A 24,038-nucleotide genomic window follows, 5' to 3' on the forward strand; every position below is an offset into this window, starting at 1 on the left:
AGAGAGAGCATGAGCGGAGGAGGAGCAGAGAGAGAGGGAGACACAGAATCTGAAACAGGCTCCAGGCTCTGAGCTGTCAGCACAGAGCCTGACACGGGGCTCCAACTCACAAACTGTGAGATCATGACCTGAGCTGAAGCTGGATGCTCAGCCGACTGAGCCACTCAGGCGCCCCTGGTTCCTTCTGTATCCTCTATGCTTCAGTGGTTGCATTGCCTTTTTCTGAGTGAAATCTTTTGCCTTCTCTGATTACATTTAGTGCCCATTCGGATAACCCAGGATAATCTTTCCATCTCAAGATTATTAACTTAATTATACCCACAATGTCCCTTTTTCCAGGTAAGGTAATTTATTCATAGGGATTAGGACGTGAATGTCTTTAGGAACCATTATTCAGCAACCCACACTGATGTTTGAAGCATGAAAAGGGTGAGAAGCATGGAAGTGGGTACCTCATTTGCTCATTAGTGTCTGGGAGGTGGGCCAGGGTTTCTAGACTATCTTGTTGCAAGAGGTTTGCTAGGGGAAGAGAGCAGAGTCTCCTAGCAGACATCTCTTGATCTCATAAGCCAAAACTAAGTGACATGCTCCTTTAGATACAAAGGATACTTGGAAGTGAGTGTGCAGTGTTTTTAGCAGTATGGAAAGAAGGGACTGGGCATGCCTCTGAGGCAGTGGTCAGCAGAGCTGGGTGCTCTGTGTCGGAGCACGGAAAGGCCAGCTGATGGTTGGGACTTCCATATGCTTACACATTAATGCCCATGTGTCCTTGTCTTACAGGCAGAAGCAGGTGTGGCAGGAGAGGCCAAGAGGCTGCCCTTGTGGGCACACTGGTAGCTACTGTGGAAACTGGCAGTGCGGAGAGGCTTCATCAAGGTGTGTGGCTCAGGGAGGCGGAATGAAGACAACTTCCCGCCTGCAGGTGTCGGGGAAGGCACCCCTTGGTGGGATTGGCCTCCGCCACAGTGCCAAGCGGGACCGAAAGTCCATCACCCTGCATATGAAGTTAGAGGTGCTTCGGAGGTTTGAGGAAGGTGAGAAGTTGACTCAGATTGCCCGGGCCTTGGGGCTGGCCACCTCTACCGTCGCCTCAATCCGTGTCAACAAGGACAAGATCCGGGCCAATTCCCAGGCAGCCACACCTGTCAGTGCCACGCAGCTGACCCGCTGCCGGGGTGTGGTGATGGGCCATATGGAACGCTTGCTGAGCCTATGGATTGAGGAGCAGAAGCGGCAGAACCTGCCCATCAGCACACTGCTCATCCAGGACAAGGCACGACGGCTCTTTGTGCAGCTGCAGCATGAGCAGGGCAGTGGCACTCAGGCTGAGACCTTCGGGGCCAGTAACGGCTGGTTTGCCCGATTCAAGGCTCGCAACAATGTGCTTTTGACAGATGAGCCAGCTGTGGCTGACACCCAGGCTGCTGCCCACTATCCCCCAGTGCTGCGCACCATTCTGGAGGAGGGCTGTTACTCACCACACCAAGTTTTCAACGTGGATGAGACAGGCCTGTTCTGGAAGCGGCTGCCAGAGCGCATGTTGCTGGCACTGGAGGGGGCAGCCGGGCCTGGCCTCAAGGCCTCTAAGGACCACTTGACCCTGCTGCTTGGTGGCAACGCAGCTGGTGACTTTAAACTGAAGCCTCTGCTAGTGTACCCCTCGGAGAATCCACGTGCCCTCAAGGGCTGCTCCAAGGCCAGCCTTCCTGTGGTCTGGCGCTCCAACCGCAATGACTGGCTGACACCCAGCATCTTCCAGGAGTGGTTTACTGGCTGCTTCTGTCCTGCTGTGGAGAGCTACTGTGCCAGCCATGGCCTCCCACACCGTGCCCTATTGCTCCTGGATGGTGCACCCTGCCACCCTGCTCACCTGGGTGGCCTCTCAGCCCACGTGAGGGTTGAGTTCCTGCCCAAGAACACATCGGCCCTGATCCAGCCCATGAACCAGGGTGTCATTGCCACATTCAAGGCCTATTACCTGCGCCGCACGCTCAGCCAGCTGGTCCAGGAGACGACTGGTGAAGACCGACCCTCTGTGCAGGAGTTCTGGCGCAGCTATACTGTCGTGACTGCTGTGGACAATATAGCTGAAGCCTGGGCAGAGCTGCAGCCTGCCACCATGAACAGCGCCTGGAGGAAGCTCTGGCCTGAGTGTGTCCCTGCTGGCACCCCTGAGCCTGACACTGTGCCTCAGCTCCGCCGCAGCATTGTGGCACTAGCTCGGCATGTGGGCCTTGGAGATGCAGCTGAGGCTGATGTTGCCAGCCTGCTGCAGGCCCATGGGGAGCCCCCACCCCACAGCATCCCCCAGGATGCAAAGGATGGGGACATGAGTGGTTCTGGGCTGCCCTGGGAGACAGGGAATGGCCTGGTCTCTAGAAAACAAGAGCCAGATTTCACAGAGGCTGTGGTGGGTGCAGGCACTGAGGAAGCTGGTGTGGGTGCTCTGAGCCCTGAGCATCTCGCCCAGGCTCTGTCTCACTTTGCTGCTGGTTTACAGGTCCTCATAGAGAATGATCCAAACCGGGAGCGCAGCCTGCGGGTCTCCCGGGGTGTCCACTGTGCCCTTGCTCGCCTCCGGGAGCTACACCGGGAAAGGAGGCGACAGTCTCGGGCAGCTGCATCCTCAGGAGGCCCTGTGGTGGTGGCAGCAAGGGAGTCGGCAGGAAGCCTGCCATTGCTCCAAGTGGGTCCCATAGAGGGTGGGCAAGTGGCTAAGGGCACAGGTCCTGAAGGTCAGACCTCTGGCTGTCCTATATGATTTGGGGCTTGGACTTGACCTCACATGAGTTCTGTCTAATGGTGTTTTGTTTCTGGAGGTCAGATACTGCTGCTTCTTCCCCATGGTTCTCATATCTCATGCTCTGTGGTCTTTGTATAGTGACCCACGACTCTAGGCTTGGGGAACAGAAGGGTGGTGTCTTCTGATTGGCAGATGAGATGCAGGGCCCACGAGTGCTCACCCATGACAGAGATACACCCTGTAGTATGGTAGTTGCCCTGCACAGTCTGCCAGGGTGGTTTTCCTTGTGGGGGGCCAGAACTGAGACCAGCCTCTTCCATTTTCCAAACCTGACCTCTCCCTGCACCATTGTTACCCTTCCTAGCCAACTTTAGATGAGGGTTTCCTGCTCTCGGCATGTCCTTTCTCACTTTCCATGCCATCCTTACCTCTTCTGGCTTCCACGGCCTCTGTCGTCTCAGTGCCAGAGCACTTTGGCTCACTGTGACTGTTGATACCAGGGATCACTTGCTTGGTTTGGAAATGTTTTCTTCTCTGAGTTTCTGTGGCATGGTGTCTTGGTTTCCCTCCAGCCTCTGAGCTTTTTGTGATTCTGACAGTCTCCTGGTTCTGGTGCTCTTTGGAAAATACCATCCACTCCTAAGAGCTCAGTGGTCACCTCACAGTTAGCGCCCAGTGCACTGGTTATAGCCTAGCCTCTCAGATGTTAGACCCAAAGCTCTAATTCTGATGGACACTGCCCTACCTCCTGACAGTCTTGTTGTCTCCCTTCATTCCAGTTTGTTTTCCTGTCCCCCCAAACTGTAATCACAGGCATCATGGGGTGTCCATCTGATTGCCGAAACACCGCTTGGGCCAGCAAACCACAGTCAGTCAGCAAGGGAAGGTGTTCTTGTGCTCTAGCTGGATGAGCCACAGGTGGTGGGACAGGGATGTCTGGGTTCCTGGACTCCTTTCAACACAGGTATCTGCATATGTCTGCATACATGCACACGCACACGCGCGCGCGCACACACACACGTGCCAAGAAATAAAGATGGGAGAAAGGATTCTTGCTACCTCTGTCTCAGCTAACATTGCATTGTTGGGCTTGCTGTGAACTCATCACATGGGTCGGGACCAGTGGCTTGAAGGATCAGCCTTACTGGAAGAAAGGTGAGATGAGGTCCCTTGCTTGCTTTCCTGGGGAGAATGGTAAGGGGGATGAGAAGGAGAAGGGAAGCTTTTCTTAGGATTCTGGTGGCAGACTGGATTGGTTGCACAATGTATGAGCACTTATAATGTGCTAGGTGTGGATTCCAGGGTGAGTGAGACTGACTTCAGGAGCTGCCAGTCCAGAGGTTGTTACATTCTATGTGACAAGGCTATGACAGGTCACTCAGGAGGGACCCCACCAAGCTGGGGACATGGACATGATAGGGTAGGCTTTCTGGGGAAGTGGTGTCTCAGTCTTCATCTTCAGGGACCTCGTTGACAATCAGGAAACCCATCATTTCAAAATGCCACGTTACAGAAGGGCTTGACAGACACAGCCCAGTGTGGTAGGGTGGTTTGTAAGGGCCTAAGGAATGGGAGGAAGGAATATCCTCAACGGAGGCTGAATGCGGTGCAGCAGCTGAAGGAGGCAGGTGACCAGGCAGGAGTCGTTGAGGCCAAAGCCCAGTGGGTGGAAGATGTAGTTGCATGAGCAGCCACTGGAGATCTTGCAGACATTGCATAGCGGAGACTAGGCATGCGTGTGCCCGTCTGGCTCCAGGGCTCGTTTGTTCAGAGCCGGGGACAGTGCCTGGCCCTCAACAAATGAGTGGAGAGCCCTGGATTCGTTCAACTAGCAACCTTTAGCAGGTCCCTGAACATTTCCGGGGGGCCCTGGTGGTGCCACAGGGAAGCCCCGTGTCTCCTGTGAAATGCACTGTCTGCAACTCTACAGGTTGGATCTCTGACGCGTTGGGGACTACGTTTCCTAGAGAACCTAGCCGACAGAGGCGGCCTCCTACGCCTTTCAACTCCGGCAGCGGGCCGTTGCCATAGACCTGCAGGAGCAACACACCCGTGTCCCTCACCTCTTGGCCTGCTTGCGTGGGTTGTCGAGTAGAGTTGGGGAGTGTTGGGGGGATACAAGGCGCCGGAAGCAGTCAGTAGAGGGCCCGGAAGCTCCCGGTTCTTGTCCCCAGGGTGGTTGGTCATTGTTCAAGCGCGGTGGGACTGGTCCGTGTGGCTGCTTGGGGCGGTGAGTCCTGGCGCAATCCGGCCAGGAGTGTCGGAAAGGCCTGAGGTAGGGTGCGCAGCCGGTGGAGGACAGCAGGGGAGGTGGTGCAGAGAAGCACCACCCGTTTCCCTGGGAGCCCAGCTAGTCCTCCGGGAGAGGCGGCTCAGGGGCCCCTTGGCCCTAGAGTCTTGTGTGTGAGGGTCCTGGCCCGGAAGTGGTTCCGGGCTGAGGTCAGCTCTCGCCACCCTTCGCGGTTCCATCAGCCGGTTGGCGCTGTTATCCTACACGAGCCAATTTTCTGGGCTTCCCTCGGGTGCTTCCTTTTTAGATTCACACCCAACCTGCACCCTCAAAACTTCTCACTTCCTCTGGGGAGTCTCTGGATTTCCTCAGTCCAGACCTGAGTTCCTTTTTGCTCCCACTACTTGTGCGTTCATCTGTGAGAGTGATGGGGAGGGGTGCTCCCCGCACATGGCGATTAAAATCCAGACCCTTATACTGCCAAACTCTCTGTAGGATCGCCCTGGCCACATGGCTCTTGCCTGTGCTGATCCTGCTGGCCAGAATGTTCTCTAGCCACTGCCTCTGGGCACCTGGTGGTTAGGTGGGTGTGCGGGGGGGCGGGGTGGTGGTGGTGGTGGTGGAGGAGGAGGAGGAGGATGGAGGTTCCCCAGTCTGGGAACCCTGACCAACCCATATAACAACATGTGCTGGCACTGAAATTATGTGTTAAAGTTGCAATGGTAACAAATGGTTGTTGCCAAAAAAATTGCTACGGTGTGTAGAGATTTATGAAAGAAAAAGTGGACTCCTCCTCCAGTTACTTTCCCCAGATTTGCTTGCTGGGAGTTTGTTTTTCAGGACCTGTTTCTGAACATTTATTATATAACAGTAGCTTCTGCATACATGCACACACACATACACCTCAAAATTTTGTTGCTTTAAAATATGTTAACATTAGTGGGATCACATTGTGTGAGGACCACCACAGATTAGTTTCTTGTTGAACATTGTAGAGTGGACATCTCTACTTGACATTTGTTGATCTTGGCTAATTGGTATAAGCTGAGCCTCTCGGGCTCTGTAGGAATCTGCCATGGGGGAAAGGAAGGCCTTCCAACGTAGGTGTCAGCTGTTGCTATCCCTGCACCTGACCCATGCTGGCTGCCCTGCAATTGTTTTTAGTTTCCATCTTTCTCTTCCAGTCTGTCCTCTATGATGAAGTTTTGGGGTGATGGCGGGGGGGGGGGGTTCGTGGGGTCAGAGCCAATGACCAAGAAAGGATTCTTGAGGATGTCTCTGGTGCAAAAAGATGATTTTATCAAAGCATGGGGACAGGACCTGTGGGCAGGAAGAGCTACACTGAGGTTGTGACAGGTAACTCATTATATACCCTCAGGTTGGGAGGGGGTCAGGGATAGAGTATGTCTTTAATGAATTTTGGAAACAAGGTTTCCAGGACCTTGAGGGGCTAGCTGTTGCTAGGGAAAGACCATTTATCACCGTTTAATAAAGCCTCAGTGACGAGACTCTTTAGATGCATATCGGGGAACCATAAGCTTGGAGTATGATTGCCAGCATATATCTTGAAGCAGTTGAAATAAAGGAAGTTGACTTATAGGATCCTTGAGGTTGGGATAATGTGAAGCCAAGTTTCTCTTTTGCTCCCAGCAAAGTGTCATCCTTGAGGTAGCTGAACTCCTAGAGGGAGGTCACTCTGCCAGTCTCAAGGACCTGTTAATGGGCTATAGGTAGTAAGGGAATTTAATTTTTCATTTGCCTTAGTTTCCCACATCACCATGGCAAGCACTTAAGCCCCTTTCCTTTGTTCTTGGGCAGCCAGGAGTGTCCCCAGCCCAGGAATATTACACATATTCCACCTGGGGGCAGGGGGCAGTATGCCAGCCTATATTTTGCCCTTAGCTTGCCCTATGTGCCCCCATCACCCTACATCACTCTTCCTAGTGTCTGGAAGATTGTATCCTTCACTTGCTCTGACCCTCCCTGGGCATAGACCCTCTGCTAGTTCCCACCAGCACTTCTGCTTGGCTGTTGGTGGAGTTCTCTCAGTTCACTGAGATATGGCATATCCATGCCCTCTATCTCCAGGAACAACTCTTGTACCTTTACCTAGCCTGATATGAGCTACTGTAAACTCCCCCTGCAGGGGTGGGTTCACTCTTCTCTTGACCAGATTCCCAGTGCCAGGTGTTCTCTTGAAGGCACAGATGGGGAAGTTCAGGCTGGAGATATCCCCTACCAGGTTGCCAGCTAGCCAGACTTAGGGACAGTTTCTGCAACAGGAAGTGACCTTGAGGGTATGGGTGGCTGGAAGGGCGTGCATGGTCTGTGGCCCTGATTGGGTGGGCATTTGTCCCAGGAAGACAGTGTGTGGCCTGAGTGAGTGCAGGTGAGACCAGCTTCCCAAGGTCTTGCCATGGCAGTAGACCCAGCACCCCTCAGTCAAGAAGAGCTTGTGGTCATCAAGAGGGAGGATGATGAGGCCACCTCATGGGATCCTGAACCTCTCTCTAACCCTCAGCCCTCCACCCTGCTGTCCAGGCTTTGTAGGGACCCCTGACAGTGCTTCTGCAGCTTCTGCTATGAAGAGGCAGCAGGGCCCTGAGAGGCCCTGGCCAGGCTATGAGACCTTTGCTGCTGGTGAATGAGGCCTGAGTCACACTCTAAGGAGCAAATGATGGAGCTGTTAGTGCTGGAGCAGTTCTTGGGTGTGTTGCCACCTGACACCCAGGTCTGGGTGGAGTCCCAGTGCCCTGAGAGTGCTGAGGAGGCTGCGGTGCTGGTGGAGAGCCTTGCTCAGATGATGCAGGAAACTGGTGAGCCACAGGGGCTCAGGGGCCTGGTTGGGAGGCCCAGGGGCTGGGGAATGCAGAAGGGGACACAACCTACCACCCTGACCCAGTGTTCTTATCACTGGGAAGAAGACTCAAAAGCTGCAACATGTTTGGAGCATTTTGTAGCCTGTGAGCCTCCCAGAGATGTGAGCTTGACATTGGTATGACATTTCACCCTCTCAGGGTGCACCAGGCCTCCTTTCTCTTCCTTCTTTCCTTACTCAAAATGTCACTGGATGCATGCCATGTTCCAGGCATCTAAGTCAATCAAGGAAGGAAACAAGCAAGGTTTCTGCCCTATTGGAACTTGGTCTGTTTAGAGAGTTGGATGGTGAGACCACCAGTCATAATTAGGGTATCCTGTTTTCTCTGGAGGGGGTGGGGCACGAGGAGGTGAACAGAGATTGGCCTCGCCAGGGATGGCTTTGCAGTTCATGCCATGTGACATCTTCACTTTGGGCAACATGTGTCTGTATGCCTGTGGGGAGGGGATAATCATGAAACCGGCTGGAGAGATGGTTGGATAGGATGCCATCATTCATCCTGGCATTTGTTCACTCATTTGCTCACAGATACCTATGCAGTGTCTTTTGTCTTCGTGATCCTCCATATCAAGAAGTAGAAAACCTAGTGATGAAAAACAAAAACAGGTTTACTAAGTTATAATTTGCATACAAAAAAAGTATACAGTCCCTGGGTTTAGTATATTTGTGAGATTATATAACCATTACCATTGCCTCATACCATAATTTAAACATCTCAGAGAAACTGTGCCCATGAGGAGTCACTCCCCATTTTACTCCTAATGCCTTGGCAAACACTAATATTTGTGTCTCTATGGATTTGCTTATTCTGGACATTTCATTAAAGGGAATCATATGATATGTAGCTTTTTATGACTTGCCTCATTCATTGAGTGTAATGTTTTCAGTGTACATTTATGTTGTGGCATGTAATTGTCTCATTTTTATGGTTAAATAATATCTACTATGAGTATATCACATTTTGTTTATTCATTTATCTATTAATGGACATTTGGGATGTTTGTGCCTTTTGGCTATTATGTATAATGATGCTGTGAATGTATGTCTATGTGTTTTTATGTGGACAAATGTCTTCTTGGTTATATACCTGGGGGTGGAATGACTGGTGAGGCTGTTTGACCTTTTGAGGAATGCTAACATAGCACTCGTTTTAACAGAGAGGATTTTAATGCAAATAATTTAACCTAGGTATTGAAGGAAGAGAAAAGTATAGAAAAAATAAGGTGTCATGGCTGTAGGGACTGCAGGGAATAGTACCCTCCTACAGATGTAGGAACAAAGGGAAGAGATTGGAATTGAGACAATTGGAAACTGAAAAGAGGGCCAGTGCTGGGTGGTGCTGGGCTCTTTGAAGGGGACATGATGAAGCTGGTTCTGTACATGCTGGAAAGGCTGAAAACTGGATTCACTTACTGTTAAGGAAAACCTTGATAATGCAGGTTTTCACCTAGGCATGAACGTGAGGTGCAGGCGAGACATTTTGGATGAATGTGTCTGTAGTTTTTGTGGGGTGTTTGCTTGTGGTACTGTGCTCTTTTCTAAGCCTGTTGCTGGTGTTTTGAGGCGGGCTGTCTCCTGACTGTTTGCCTCCTCGTTAGAGGTCTTTTAGTTCCAGTTCCAAGCTTCTCACTGAATAGATGCTTAGGTGATTACACACTATAAAAAGAGATTTTGCAGGGCACCTGGCTGGCTCAGTCAGAAGAGCATGTGACTCTTGATCTTGGGGTCATGAGTTTGAGCCCCACATTGGGTGTAGAGATTACTAAGAAAAAAAACTTAAAAAGAAGAAAGATTTTGCATCATAACATTGTGGATGTTGGAATAGCAGCCTACTAGTAGGTCACTAAATGGACTCAGGCCTGGTACTCATGTGGATCTTGTGGGATGTGCATAGTTACATCCATTCATCCTTGAAATAACACAGTTTCAAGTTTGCCATAGTTCACATTTACATGAAGACTCCTGCCTTTGCTCCATGCCCTTACCTGGTCTCGGCCTATTGCTGGCCCCTCCAATGCCCCCACGTGAGAGAGGGTAGAGGGGCTGGCCCTTGCTTTCTGTGGGTGGCCTTGGAGATGATTGTTGTGATGCTGTCAGGGATTCCAGAAGCCAAATGTCTCAAACTATTTCCTTGGCTGTCAATGTCAAGGTATGTGTGTGGGTCCCCAAGACCACTTTTAGTCTTAATGATATGCTGGAAGGAGTCTCAGAATTCAACAAGGCTGTTATACTTGTGATTATAGTTTATTATAGCGAAAAGATACATATTAAACTCAGCAATGGAAAAAGGTGCATAGTCTGGGAGATAGTGGGCATAAGTTTCCACATGACCTTTCCCAGGGTAGTCATGTGGACAATGCTTAATTCTCACAGCAATGATATGTGACAGTGTAGCAGCCAGGGATGCTTACCTGAGTTGTGGCATCCAGGGTTTTTATTGAGGGTTCAGTTACATAGGTATGGAGTATACTAACCATAGTTACTCAGTCTCAACTCCTCCCAGAGGTCAGGTTGGTACAATGTGGACCAGGGTCACCACTGTAAGTCACATTGTTAGCATGAACTATCTGGTTTGGCCTAAGTCCTTAGGTAAACAGAGATACCTTTAAGAGGCAGAATATTCCAAGGGCTTAAGAGGTTACCTTTCAGGAGCAGGTCAAGGGCCAGACTTTTGGAATGTGCAGGGTTTGGACAACCCAGGCTTGCTGAGTCAACCCTTTCCTGAACATCTGGCTGCAGCCAAAGGAAGGCTCTCATGACTGTTTCCTTGGTGTTTCAGTGATTTGGGTTTCGGGGGCCTTGGATGTACTCTTAAGGTATGTATGTGTATGTGGACCAAAGGAGGAGGTGCATGTTGGCCAGGGCAGGGTGTTCTGTGTGATTTGGATGGCAGTCCTTGTTCTCATTCAGCTCAGAGTCCTGGGCCAGCATCTGGGTACATGTTAACTGCCTGGGTGCCTGACCTCTGTGTCCTTAGGGTGGGGCTGAGGGCACTAACACTTTCCTCTCCCCTCAGTGCTGGCCCAGTCTCATCCCGAGGACCAGTGGTCTGGAGACCTGGCAGAGTCAGCCAAACTCTTCACAGATGGAGCTCAGGTGAGCTGTGAAGCTGTGAGTCTTCCAAAGTCAAAGATGCCACATCTTGGTGACCACTCCCCACCCCCACAACCTTCCCTTACCCCAGACCATGGAGGGTCACTTCAGCAGCTGTGCTCAGCCTCCCCCCACCTCCCCTCACCCCCAGGTTTGGCCCTGGAGCCTGCCCTGCAGCCTCTTTCAGCTTCTGGTTGTCAGTGTGGAGTCTCCCCAGGCTTATACTGTCTGAATAGTGGAGTAGGTGCTTGTCTTGAAGTCTCAGGTCCCCAGTGCTCAAACCCAAAGACACAGGAGTAAGTCTGGGACCAGATGGGGTTGCCTGGTCTCTGCTGCTTTTGGGTATGGCTAAACATTGCCATCAGGAAAGCCCGAATCTAGGTTTTTATTGTTGGCGCCAGTTCATAATTTATTTTTTATTTATTTTATTTTTTTATTTTTTAAAATTTACATCCAAATTAGTTAGCATATAGTGCAACAATGATTTCAGGAGTAGATTCCTTAGTGCCCCTTACCCATTTAGCCCATCCTCCCTCCCAGAATCCCTCCTGTAACCCTCAATTTGTTCTCCATATTTATGAGTCTCTTCTGTTTTGTCCCCCTCCCTGTTTTTATATTATTTTTGTTTCCCTGCCCTTATGTTCATCTGTTTTGCCTCTTAAAGTCCTCATATGAGTGAAGTCATGTGATTTTTGTCTTTCTCTGACTAATTTCACTTAGCATAATACCCTCCAGTTCCATCCACGTAGTTGCAAATGGCAAGATTTCATTCTTTTTGATTGCTGAGTAATACTTCATTGTGTGTGTATATGTGTGTGTATATATATATGTGTGTATATATATATATACATATATATATGTATATATATACACACACATATACACATATATACATATATATACATATGTACATATATATACACATATACATATATATACATACATACACCACATCTTCTTTATCCATCCATCGATGGACATTTGGACTCTTTCCATACTTTGACTATTATTGATAGTGCTGCTATAAACATGGGGGTGCATGTGTCCCTTCGAAACAGCACACCTGTATCCTGTAGATAAATGCCTAGTAGTGCAATTGCTGGGTCATAGGGTAGTTCTATTTTTAGTTTTTTGAGGAACTTCCATACTGTTTTCCGGAGTGGCCACACCAGCTTGCATTCCCACATAATTTATTTTTTATTAAAAAACTTTTGTTTTAATATTTTATTTTCAAGTTATCTCTACCCCCCACATGGGGCTCGAACTCACCACCCTGAGATCAAGAGTTGCATGCTCCTCCCACTGAGCCAGCCATGTGCTCCACCAGTTTCCGGTTTAAAACAGCATTTGGTAGGTCCAGAGGACATATCTTTGGGCAGGACTGACTGCATTGGCCTGTAATGGGGGTTGAGATTCTTCTCCTGTGTCTGGGGTGCCTTGGCTGTGCCTCCTAGGTTGGCTTTGATCTTGGCTTTGCTTCTCTTGAGTCCCCATCCTAGCAGGCTTCTCCTCTCCATTTCACTGTCCACCACTTGTCTTTGCCTGACTTCCCCAAAGTGAGTTTTCTCTTATTAATTTAGTCATAGTTTTTGTTGCAAAGAGATAGAAGGCAATACGCTGATCGTTATCAGTTTATCCTCCCATTATGTTTCAAATCTAACAATGTAACATATATGCATTATAAAGTAATTCAAATCTTAACAAAATATATAAAGGTCAAGCCTCACACCTGATCTGCCTCTTTGGAGATGGCCTCTGTTAACCTTTGTGTGTCCTTCCTCCCTTGTTTTAAATACACATATGCAGCATACACACACACACACGTGTGTGTGTGTGTGTGTGTGTGTGTGTGTGTGTAGGTATATAGACACTTCTAAAGAAAGCCCCATTAATGCTCTGCACCTGCTTTTTCACTCCATCTCCCATTGGGGACCCTTCCAGTGTCAGAAGCAGCTTGACCCTTTCCTTTTAGTGGCTTTTTAGGAATCATTTATCTTGCCCACCCCAGGACACCCACACCTGTCCTAGCTGCCACTCCTCTTTGCCTCCTCTGCCCTTATGGCTCTTCAGCACATGGATGTCCTTGGATCCCCTGCTTTGGTGCTGAGCACTGTGGAGGGCTGTTTCACCTTCAGTCCTCATGGTAGCCCTGCATGGTTGTCTCTTTTGGGCAGGAAAGGGAGCTGAGGTGTTTTGTGACAAATAGCTGGCCTTCCATTCCTTGGTCAGGCTTGCCTTGAAGTGGAGGGACCTTCTGGTCCTTGGGCATTGTACAGTCTCCCCAGGGATGGCTCTGCCCCATGAGATAGGGACCAAAGCTTGCTTCTGTGTCACAGGGTACTTGTGTGTTTGTGGTCCTAGCGGTAACCCAGGGGCTTCTCCAGGAGGAGAGAGGGTGTTGCTCACAGACATGGACTGAGCCCACATGGGAAGGAGAGCAGATCAGCCAAGGAGCATGCCCAGGGTCTCCTGCCAGGTGAGTGGGCCACACCCTGGCCCTCCCCACCCCTGACTGTCATTCCTGGAGCTTCCTGAGAGACTGCAAAACCTGAGAACTCCTACAGTTGCCCTGTCCACATGTACCCAAGCTGGGCTCAACAGACTTTCTGTGAGTCACTGACATGCTGGTAGCTCTTGGGAATAGCCAGGATGCTTCACTGTGAAACTCCAGTCACAAGTCAGTAGTGCAAAGCTAAACTGTCAGAGATGCTGTTCCTGAAAGAAACTGGTCGGCCTTGTTGTGGAAGGCTACTAGGGAAATGAGTTTCCCTACTGCCTCTAGGCCCCTTGCCTGATTCCACAGTAGCCTGTCTGGGTCATTTTACCATGCCCATGTATAGTTGACCCTTAAATAGAATGGGCTTGAACTGCCTGAGTCCACTTATACGTGGGTTTTATTTCATATATAGAGTATACTTCAGTAAATGTATTTTCTTTGTGTTTTTAATAACATTTTTTTCTAGCTTTATTGTAAGAATACAGTGTCTAATACATACACAAAATATGTGTTAATTGACTGCTTATGCTGTTGGTAAAACTTGCAGTCAACAGTAGTTAATTAGTGATCAAGTTTTTGGGGAGTCAGAAGTTATAAGTGGATTTTCAACTGCTTGGAGGGGGGTTGGTGCCCCAAACCTGTTTGTTGTTCAAAGGTTAGCTATTCCCTCTAGCAAAACAAAACAACAACAGAACAAAATCCAAGCATTTTGATATCCTTAATTACGTTGTTCACGGTCTCTGCAAGCTCAGAGCCATGAAATGTGTTTATTCTAGCAGGACAGGTTTTTGTTTTCCTCCTTGTATGCCTGGAAGCTCAGAGTTCAGTTTTATGTACAGTTGTTGTAAATTTTTGTACCCTGCTACAATGTGCTGAGCACCCCCCCACCTCTCCCCCATTACTTTCTGATTTCTGTGTTTGGTCTGACATCAGTGTGTTATGTATTGTATCACACTGGATCCTTCAGGAGGTGGGTTGAAGTGGGTGATTTGGAACAGTGTGCCCATTGGGAGGCATTGTTGTAAAGTGGTAATGGGTTTTCAGAAGCTTGCTCCATTACTGAGGGTAAGTTAATTTAGTCTATGGGACCAGAGTTCATCCATTGCTCTGTGGCCAAATGAAAGAGACTTATCAATGGTCTTTAGCAGGTTTTATCCAAACTTGTCTGCACTCCCCACTAGTAAAATTTTCTTCCCATTTTACAGAGGGTCAGGGCCAGGGTGGCAGTGGCACTGAAATCAGCAGTCACAGGGTGGGAACACACTTATTCTTTAGCTGTGTCTGGAGAGAGTGATGCAGACAGAGCCTCCTCTACCATTTCTGGGCTGAAGATCTCTTTGAAGAGGCCACCCAGCACAAGCCAGTGCCCATGCACCAAGTGGGACCACAAGGCTATCAACCTGCAGGATAAGCTTGAGGTGTTGTGGCTCTTTGAAGCCGGAGAGAAGCTCAGCAGAATCAGGAATGCGCTGGGGCTCTCCACCTCCACCATGGCTACCATTCGTGACAACAAGGAGAAGATCCGAGCCAGTTCCCAGGTGGCCACACTGCAGGCAGCCACCAAATTGACGCACAGCTGCAGCCTGGTGATGGAGAATATGGAGTGGAAGCTAAGTGTGTGGATCAATGACCAGAATGAGCTCAATGTGCCCATCAACATCATGCTTGTCCAGGAGAAGGCTTGCAGCCTGTTCGAGGACCTCAAGTGGGAGCAGGGCGCAGGTGCCCAATTGGAGACCTTCGGGGCAGTTGTGGGTGGTTCGCGTGTTTTAAGGCATGCCAAAGCCTGCATGCCTTGGGGTGGGTGGTGAGGCTGGGGGCTGCGAGGCCATGGGCACAACTGCTGCAGCTGTGTGCAGGTACCCTGCCCTGCTTCAGAGAGTGATCCAGGAGGGTGGCTACACACCATGGTAGGTGTTCAACGTGGATGAGACTGGGCTTTTCTGGAAGCGACTGCCTGACAGGACATTCCTTTCCCTGGAGGAGAAATCAGCCCCTGGGTGCAAAGCTGCCTGAGATATCCTGACGCTGCTACTCAGTGGCAGTGCGGCTGGCGATCTCATTGAAGTTGCTGCTGGTGTATCCCTCAGAGAACTCTCACACCCTCAAGGGCTTCTCCAAGCCCAACCTGCCTGTGGTGTAGCGTTCACACAAGAAAGCCTGGGTGACCATGAGCATCTTCCAGGAGTGGTTTGTGCACTTCTTCTGCCCAGTTGTGGAGAGGTTCTGTGCCCATCACTGCTTGTCTTGGACAGTGTCCCTGGCCATCCTGGGAACCTGGACAACCTCTCCGACCATGTGTGTGTGGAGTACTTGCCCAAGAACACGACGGCCCTCATCCAGCCCAAGAACCAGGGCATTGTTGCCACCTTCAAGGCCTGCTGCTTATGGAGGGTCTTCTGCCTGTTGGCGTTGAGGGTGGGAGGCAGGGACCAGCAGTCTGTGGTCTTTGACTTCTGGCAAGTATACAGCATCCTTGATGGTGTCTACAACATCTCTGAGTCCTGGGAGGAGGTCCCACCAGCGACGCTGAGTAGGGGGTGGAGAAAGCTGTGGCCTCAGTGCGTCAAGCGGGAGGCCAGCAGGCTGCATGTGGAAACTCTACTACAGATCCAGCAGGACATCCTGGCACTGACACATGTTGCAGGTTTCAGAGAGGTGGCAGAGGCAGCTGTGGTTGAGTTGCTTTAGAGCCCTGGGGCAGACCTGTCCAACGAGGAACTGATTAGCAATTGGATGCTAATTGTCACCCTGTCCTGTTCTCTGAAATGATGCTGTGCCCCATCTGATTGGTTGGGGAGAGAGAGGAGAGACTGGTGGGTGAGCTAGAGAGGTAGAATACTCACCAGATCTCCAAGCCCCCAGCAAGGGGCATCCTCATGGCTGCAGGTGTCCCTTGGCCAGAACTCGATGCTAATTCTTCCTTTCTTCTTGTCTCCTCCCCTGGTCTCTCTGCCTTGCACTCCTCTCTTTACCGGTTTCCATTTGATACCTGCCATGCCCTTTTGACTTTCTTCTCCCTGTGGACACGGCTCATTCCAGACAGTGGTGGCATTTGGAGAAAAGGCCGTGGATCCCACAAGGGAATGCTGGGGGCCACCCATTGCTCTGCAGAAGGTGACCTTTGGGGATGTGACCTGTTTGGGTAAGGATGCGGATTTTGGGGAGTGGGTTGGCCTTATTGCTGGACATACAGGCCCTCAGGTGAGTGGTCTGTCTCCAGCTATGGGTTCCTGCTGCAGAAGGTCTTTACTCGAGACTACCTTCTTTCCACAGGAGTCGGGAGATGGAGGGCTGCTCTAGAGGACTGGTTATTGTTTAAATTTGGCCTGAAGGTTTTGCTGTCAAGCCTAGATGCCCACACATCTCCCATCTGCCTTCTGTACACACCTGTGCACACCTGGCGGGCATATGTCCAGACTCCAGCTCATATTACATACATGAAATGAGTACTACCTGCTGGCTGGACCTATCACACCTGAGCAGGAAATTCTTCTATCCCAAAACTTGGGCCATCTTGGACACCCAGAGCTCTGGCTTCTCCTGGGAGTGGCTACTGTGGGTGTATCTTGAGATCCCAGGGTTGCCGGTCAGCTATTCCCATTTGGGTGTCTGCACCACTCAATGTAGAATCAGAGTCAGATCAACAACAACAACAACAACAACAACAACAAAAATCAGAGTCAGATGAAAGATTGATTTTAAACACCATTTTTGGATATGTTAATCAGATAAGGGAAGAGTCACTTGCTGTTAGTTTGCCATGGGGTGTGGGGCATGTGGCCCATTTCCATTTAGGAGTCCAAGCCTGCTGGTCAGTGAGTGCCCAACTGCCCCAACAGGGAGACCTGGCTGAGCGTTTTTGGTAAACTGTGCCTGCATTACTTTCCACCTGGTATTGCTCCCCACTGTTATCACAGCTCCCAACTGCATCCAGGGAGGATCTTGGGTGTGATGCCAAACAGTGTTATCGTTGTTTTGACCTTTTGCTGTCTAAAAAGACAGAAGATAATTCCATGTATTTCACAAGTGACAAGTACAGTGAGATCATTGAACAAGTGAAACATACCAAACTACAAAAGAGGAAGTCTACCCTCTTGCTCCGCTGCCTGAAGTGATTTGTTGTCTGTATTGGGAACGAGGAAATGCCAGTTATCCCCCTGTCAGAGGCAACATGAGCTTTTGCTACCGTATTAAAAACAAGAACATGTATGATGTGCTACACGAGGCCCATGTTAGCATTGGGCATGGAGGGAAGCCTAGGATGCTGGCAGAGCTAAAGAGATATAAGAATGTGACACGGGAAGCCATACTCCTATACTTGAAGCTATATGCAAATCCTGTCAGCAGGAGTTGCATCCTCTGAAGAAAGGTATGTTGAAGACTGATGTTTGTGGAGACCAGGAGCCAGTGCCAGGTGGACCTTATTGACATGCAGTCGCAGGCCAACGGACAATTCAAATTCATCATGGTCTACCAGGGACACACAACCAAATTTGTCCAGTTGAGGCCTCTGACCAGCAGTAGTGGTGCGGATGTGGCCAGATGTCTGCCAGACATCTTCTGCATCTATGGGGCCCCTGCTGTTCTCCAGTCTGGGAATGGAAGATACTTTGCAAATGAGGTGAATGGTGTATTTAAAGGCACATGGAGTGGCTTAACAATTATGACCAGAAAGCACCATCTGAGCCAGAGCCCAGGCAGCCTAGAGAAGGGCCACCGACACATGGAGAGCATGCTTGTGCCTGGTTCACACAGAGGGGACCAGCACTTGGATCCTGGGGCTGCACTTTGTCCAAGTGATGAAGAACAGAATGTTTTTTGTTGTTTTGTTTTATTTTTCATTTTTAAAGATTTTATTTTAAGTAATGTGTATACCCAATGTGTGGCTCGAACCCACAACCCTGAGGTCAAGAGTCGCATGTTCCACTGACTAAGCCACCAGGTGGCCCAAAGAACAGATTGTTTAACTGGAGCATCTGGAGCTCACCTTATGAGGTGATATTTGTTTGTGACATCAAAGTAGATCTATCAGTGTCCTCACTGTCCAGTGGAGCACTCGGCAGGCTGGAGACAGAAGAGGATCTGGAGGAGCTGCTGCAGAGTGTAAGAATAGATACTCAGAGGTCTGAGAATGAACACGGTGGCCTCACTGTCCCCTTGCTGGAGGTGCCAAGAGTGGTGTATGCCCTCTGGGCTGTGGGGAAGCCCATGTACGTGAATCCTGCATGACACATGTGTACGTGTCTGTGGCAAAGACTCTGGGTTTTGGGAATGTGGAGACTCAGGCGTCCAGGAGAGCCTTGTTGCTTCCCTCAAGACTCTGTCACTCCCATTTAAGAAAGTGAAGTTGGACTCTGTCAAAGCACTTTCTGGTCCTGGTATTGGCGACACTGGCAGAATTTCCGTCCTGGATTTAGACAGGGAAGGCTGAGCTCAGAAACATCCTGTGTGTGATCCTTTCCATCGAAGATGGACAGTTTTATTGATTAGGCAACAAACTGGGAACGATTGGGCAGTTTTTCATGAGGAGACAGTTCACGATGTTTTCAGAGGCTTCGGTTTCCATCAAGGAGGTCTCACCTGAGGAATGGTCCCTGAGGGAACTCTCAAGGGTCCTGTCTGTCACTGGCGGGAAGGGACACAGGCAGTGCGTATGTAAAAGTCAAGTGTGGGACCAACAAATGTCCCTGCAGAGCCTCCCAGTTTCCTCTGTTCCCCCAAGTGTCATCTCAGTTTCTGCTGTAATTAATGACCAGATGCTGATGAAGTTCTCTGCAGCCCTCCTCTCTGTGAATCAGAAACTTCTGACATGAGGAACCTGGAACCTGAGCCTCTGCCTTTCTTTCTTTGCATTGTTGTACTGATCACCAAATGGGCTTTATCTGTGGTCAGGGGTTGGTTGACTTCAGCGTAAATGTGTTCAATAAAGAACTGTTTTTATTTGACTGTGTATATTAGGTTCTGTCTCGAGTTTGTTTCATCAGGACATATCTGTGGGTTAGAGCTAGGAGGGACAGGGGAAGAGTGGCCATAGCCAGTATCTGGGAGGAGACACATGGGTAATAGGACCAGGCAAGGGATGAATATGGTGTTGGGACAGGGAGGAGAGGCTCAACTCCTAGCTTCAGTGAGGAGGAGCCTGTCCCTGGAATGTGGCATCCAGCTAGAGATGGAGCATGGCTTTCCGGGAGGAGACTCAGATGGCTAGAGGTACAATGAATAGGGCAGGTGGCTCATGGAAAGGGTGAGCAGATCTTGGCTCCAGGGATCCCTGGACTTGGCTTTTGCTATGAGCTCCCACTCCCCCAGTCTCCTTTCTTCTTTCCTTCAGATATCCAGCCAGAAGAGAGAACTCTGTGGAACTTGTGAGCCTATAGGAAGGTAGTTTGGGCCTCGGAGGAGGGCCTGAAGATAGAGGAAGTTCCCATAAAGTCCATCAAAGTGAGGATGTCCATCTTCAGCCAGATCTGGAGGCAAGTGCGTAGGTGCCTGCCCAACCCTTCTTTCAGCTGCTCATGTTGGGCTCTTGGACCATGCCATGAATCAGCAGGCATCCTTGCCTAGAGGAATGCAGGGAAACATCAATGTTTGAGGGAGTGCAGGTATTCAGGAGGCATGGAAAGGTATCTACCACAGAAGGCTTCCTGCAAGAGGGTGAGTGAGGCAGTGAGAGTTGAAAATGGGTACAGGAGAAGACATTGTGAAGAGAGAAATTTCCCACATTCATTGCATTAGAAAAACTTCCTTCTGGTACCAACTATGTTCTTGAATAAAGAATGTTTTCTGATGAGGGACTTTCCCACATTTATTAGGATCTTTTTGAGCATGAATTATGTCATGTTTCAACAGGAGAATGGTTCCCTGGCTAAAGGCTTTTCCATGTTTACTGCATATACATGGTTTCTTTCCATTTTGAGTTCTGCAGTGTCCAAAAAAAAAAAAAAAGGGGGGGGGGTGGTGGTGGGGGCTGAGCAGGCACTTCATTTGTTGCCACATTTACTGTATTCCCAAAATTTCTTCCCTGAGCTGGCTGGGCATCCCATGTCAGAAATCTCTTTCCTATAGGTATGGTAGTCTTATCTACACAGGAGTGACTCTGAATGCTGGCAGCCTTTCTGTCACTAATATTCAAGAGGTATTTGTCACTTGACCCAGATCTCTATCCTTGTTTGCCTTCTGCACCGCCCCCCTGCCCCCCCTCACCCTGACACTCTCAGGCCTCATTCACCTAGATATCTGGGAGATAGTTCTTGCTGAGTAAGGATGAGTTCTTACCCGAAGTGTCCTCTTTGTGAAGCCTCCAGTCTGGGAGATACAAACCATTAAAAAGTCTCTTGAGTACTGTGCTGGGAATTAATATGGCAATCATGAGATTGGGGTAATAAATCAGAACTTAATGCCTGCTGATGTTCATTATTATGTTATTAAAATCCACACTTAGAATAGTTTATATTAGTTAAGTGCTTTCTATGGGCTAGACACATTTTCTAGCACATAATGTGTAATTAATTCACACCACTACCTTCAGAGGTAGGTCACACCATTATCTCCCTCCTATAGATGATGATATTGATGTAATTGCCAAAGGTTATATCACTGATAAAGTACAAACAAAAGCAGACTGGCTGCACAGATGTTGCTTTAAAGTACTTCATTTCACAGAGAAAACCCAGAAATAACCCAAATGTCCAATGGTTGTAACATTCTATTTTTTTTTTGTTTTTTTTCAACGTTTATTTATTTTTGGGACAGAGAGAGACAGAGCATGAACGGGGGAGGGGCAGAGAGAGAGAGGGAGACACAGAATCGGAAACAGGCTCCAGGCTCTGAGCCATCAGCCCAGAGCCTGACGCGGGGCTCGAACTCATGGACCGCGAGATCGTGACCTGGCTAAAGTCGGACGCTTAACCGACTGCGCCACCCAGGCGCCCCAACATTCTATTTCATAGAAATGTTGAAAATAATGTGGCCTAATTAGATGCCCACTTTTATGTTAGGTTAAAGTAAGAGACCACAGACCACAGGGACGCTTGTGTGGCTCAGTTGGTAAAGCATCCGACTTTGGCTCATGATCTCGTGGTCTGTGGATTCATGCCCCGCATTGGGCTCTGTGCTGACAGCTCAGAGCCTGGAGCCTGCTTTGGATTCTGTGTCTCCCTCTCTCCCTGCCCCTCCCCTGCTCATGCTCTCTCTCTCTCTCAAATAAATATTAAAAAAATTAAAGTAGCAGACCACAAATTACTTATATGTACACTTTTGTTTTTATTTTTGTTTAAAGTTTATTTCGAGAGAGAGTGAGAGCAGGGGGAGGGGCAGAGAAGGATGGAGAGAGAGAATCCCAAGCAGGTACCACGCTGTCAGACCAGAGCCTGAAGCAGGGCTCGATGTCACGAACTGTGAAATCATGACCGAAGCTGAAATCAAGAGTCGGATGCTTAACCGACTGAGCCACCCAGATGCTCCTGTAGGTACACTTTTAAAAGTCCTTTATAAAAATGACAATAGCTCAACTTCTGGGGAAGATGGTGGAGTAGGAGGATTCTAAGCTCATCTCATCCCATGGATGCAACAGCTAACACCCACATCAGTGTAAATAACCCAGAAAATGATCCAAATACTGGCAGAACAGGCTCTCCACAGCTAAGTGTAGAGAAGAGGCCACACTGAAGAGGGTAAGAGGGGGGAGATGTGGTTGGGAGCCAAACTGACCTGTGAGACTGTCTGCAGGAGGAAGGGACACTGTGGGCAGGCACAGAGAAGGGAGAGAAATTGACCCTCACAATAGGCACCCTAGGCTTGGGGAACCCACACAGGAGAGTTGAATTCCCATAACATTTGGCTTTGGAAACCAGAGGGTCCTAATTTCATGAGTTCTTACAATCAGTTGGGCTTAACATCTGGGACTTTAAAAAACAGTGGTTTTGGCTCTAGGAAAGGTGGAGGGTGAGAGGAAACTGAGTACTTGCCCTTAGCACAACAAACAGTTCCACTGAGATACAGCATAGAAACAGCAGGTTGAAAAATGCCTAGTTTATTAGGGAGGGAGGTTTGCTTACCAATCACAGAGATATGCTGGAGGGGCCGAGATCTTTGGGAGACTTCAACAACAAAAGAACTGTCAAGCACCATTTCCTTCCCCTGCCCCCCAGCCTAGATACACGGACACCTGAGGGAACCAGCATAGCATGAACCCTCTCCACCTAGCTTGTCAACAGTGTGCCCTATCCCCTATGCTCTTCTGTGGATCCACCCCCTCTATCTCAGCCTAGGCAGTTTTCCCGGATAGCTGCAGGTTCCCTCCCGCAGCAGCCCTGTGTGGACTTTGCTGGCACTGTGCACCCCACCTCCATGCAGACCTGTCCCCTCCAGCCTGATGGCAGGAATTCTCAAAAGTGTCTCCAGCAGACAGGCATAGACCTTGCTAACACTGTGCACCCCACCCCCATGTTCTACTGTGGACCTGCCCTCATCAGGAGTCCATTCAAAGCAGTGCCACAAGCCTGGCAGTGTGCAAATGGCCCCGACAGGAGCCAGCACCACTCCAAAGTGACTTCTGAACTGGGGAGAGGGGAAGATAACCACACAGACTAGTCAGATTGCAGCCCCAGCAGTGGGCTGGGGGCAGACATCCGACCTGACAGTAGGCAATGTCCCCTTCTCAGGGAACAGGACAGATAGCATGCCCTGCAGTTTTGTGCTACTGCAGCTCTAGCAAGTGCCTGGTCTGACTCAAGTCTAGCCTAAGGTGGCTCCAGACTGGCTCACTAACAACACAGAGACCAAACCCTGCCCACAACAGGCAAAGGGAGCCCTTGCAGATGACCAGACCGAAGGAAAAAGCGGCTCAGCCACAACAGTAGGACACATGCAACACATAGATACCCCTGAAGCACCAGGTTCTGGTGAACAGGGATAATTGCACTGCAGGGCCCCATAGGACCTCTTCTTCATAAGGCCAATACTTTTAAGAACAGGGCACATGCCTAACTTTCCTAACACATAGAAACAGACACAGAGAGTTAGTAAAAATGAGGGGACAGAGGAATATGTCTCAAATAAAAGAACAGGACAAAATCCCAGCAGGAGAGCTAGGTGAAATGGAGATAAGTAATATGCCCAATAGAGAAATTAAAGTAATGCCCATAAAGATGGACGCCTGGGTGGCTCAGTTGGTTGAGCGTCTGACTTTGGCTCAGGTCATGATCTTGCAGTTCGTGGGTTTGAGCCCTGCATCGGGCTCTGTGGTGATAGCTCAGAGCCAGGAGCCTACTTCGGATTCTGTGTCTCCCTCTCTCTCACTGTCCCTCCCCTGCTCACACTGTCTCTCTCTCTCTCAAAAATAAACATTAACAAAAAAAAGGAATGGCCATAAAGATACTGGACTGGAGAAGAGAGTAGAGGACCTCAATGAGACCCTCAACAAAGAGATAGAAAAAAAGAACCAATCAGAGATGAAGAGCTCAATAACTGAAATTAAAAGTATACTAGAGGGAATAATAGTAGACTAGAGGAAGCAGAAGAATGGATCAGCAACCTGGAGGGCAGAGTAGTGGAAAGTAATCAAGCTGAACAGGAGAGAGAAAAAAGAATAATG

The 24,038-nt window shown here is 49.4% G+C and overlaps 1 protein-coding gene across 20 annotated transcripts in view; it reads left to right on the forward strand.

Moving 5' to 3' along the window:
- LOC106987932 (tigger transposable element-derived protein 1-like) overlaps positions 1-24,038 on the forward strand; it is a 46,915-nt gene that overhangs the window by 16,887 nt on the left and 5,990 nt on the right. For 3 of the 20 annotated variants that reach the window (XM_053211242.1, XM_053211243.1, XM_053211244.1), the window contains exon 2: positions 781-8,695. In XM_053211242.1, coding sequence (XP_053067217.1) covers positions 899-2,761 — 1,863 coding nt within the window. In that variant the 5' untranslated portion in view covers positions 781-898 and the 3' untranslated portion in view covers positions 2,762-8,695. Of the gene's footprint in view, positions 1-780; positions 10,948-12,179; positions 12,295-13,280; positions 19,395-19,775; positions 19,922-24,038 lie in introns of those variants that run through there. The other 17 variants (XR_008293859.1, XR_008293864.1, XR_008293856.1 and 14 more) reach the window with 17 other exon arrangements.

Source organism: Acinonyx jubatus, chromosome E2 (genome assembly GCF_027475565.1).
Source record: "Acinonyx jubatus isolate Ajub_Pintada_27869175 chromosome E2, VMU_Ajub_asm_v1.0, whole genome shotgun sequence".
Classification (NCBI taxonomy): Eukaryota; Metazoa; Chordata; class Mammalia; order Carnivora; family Felidae; genus Acinonyx; species Acinonyx jubatus.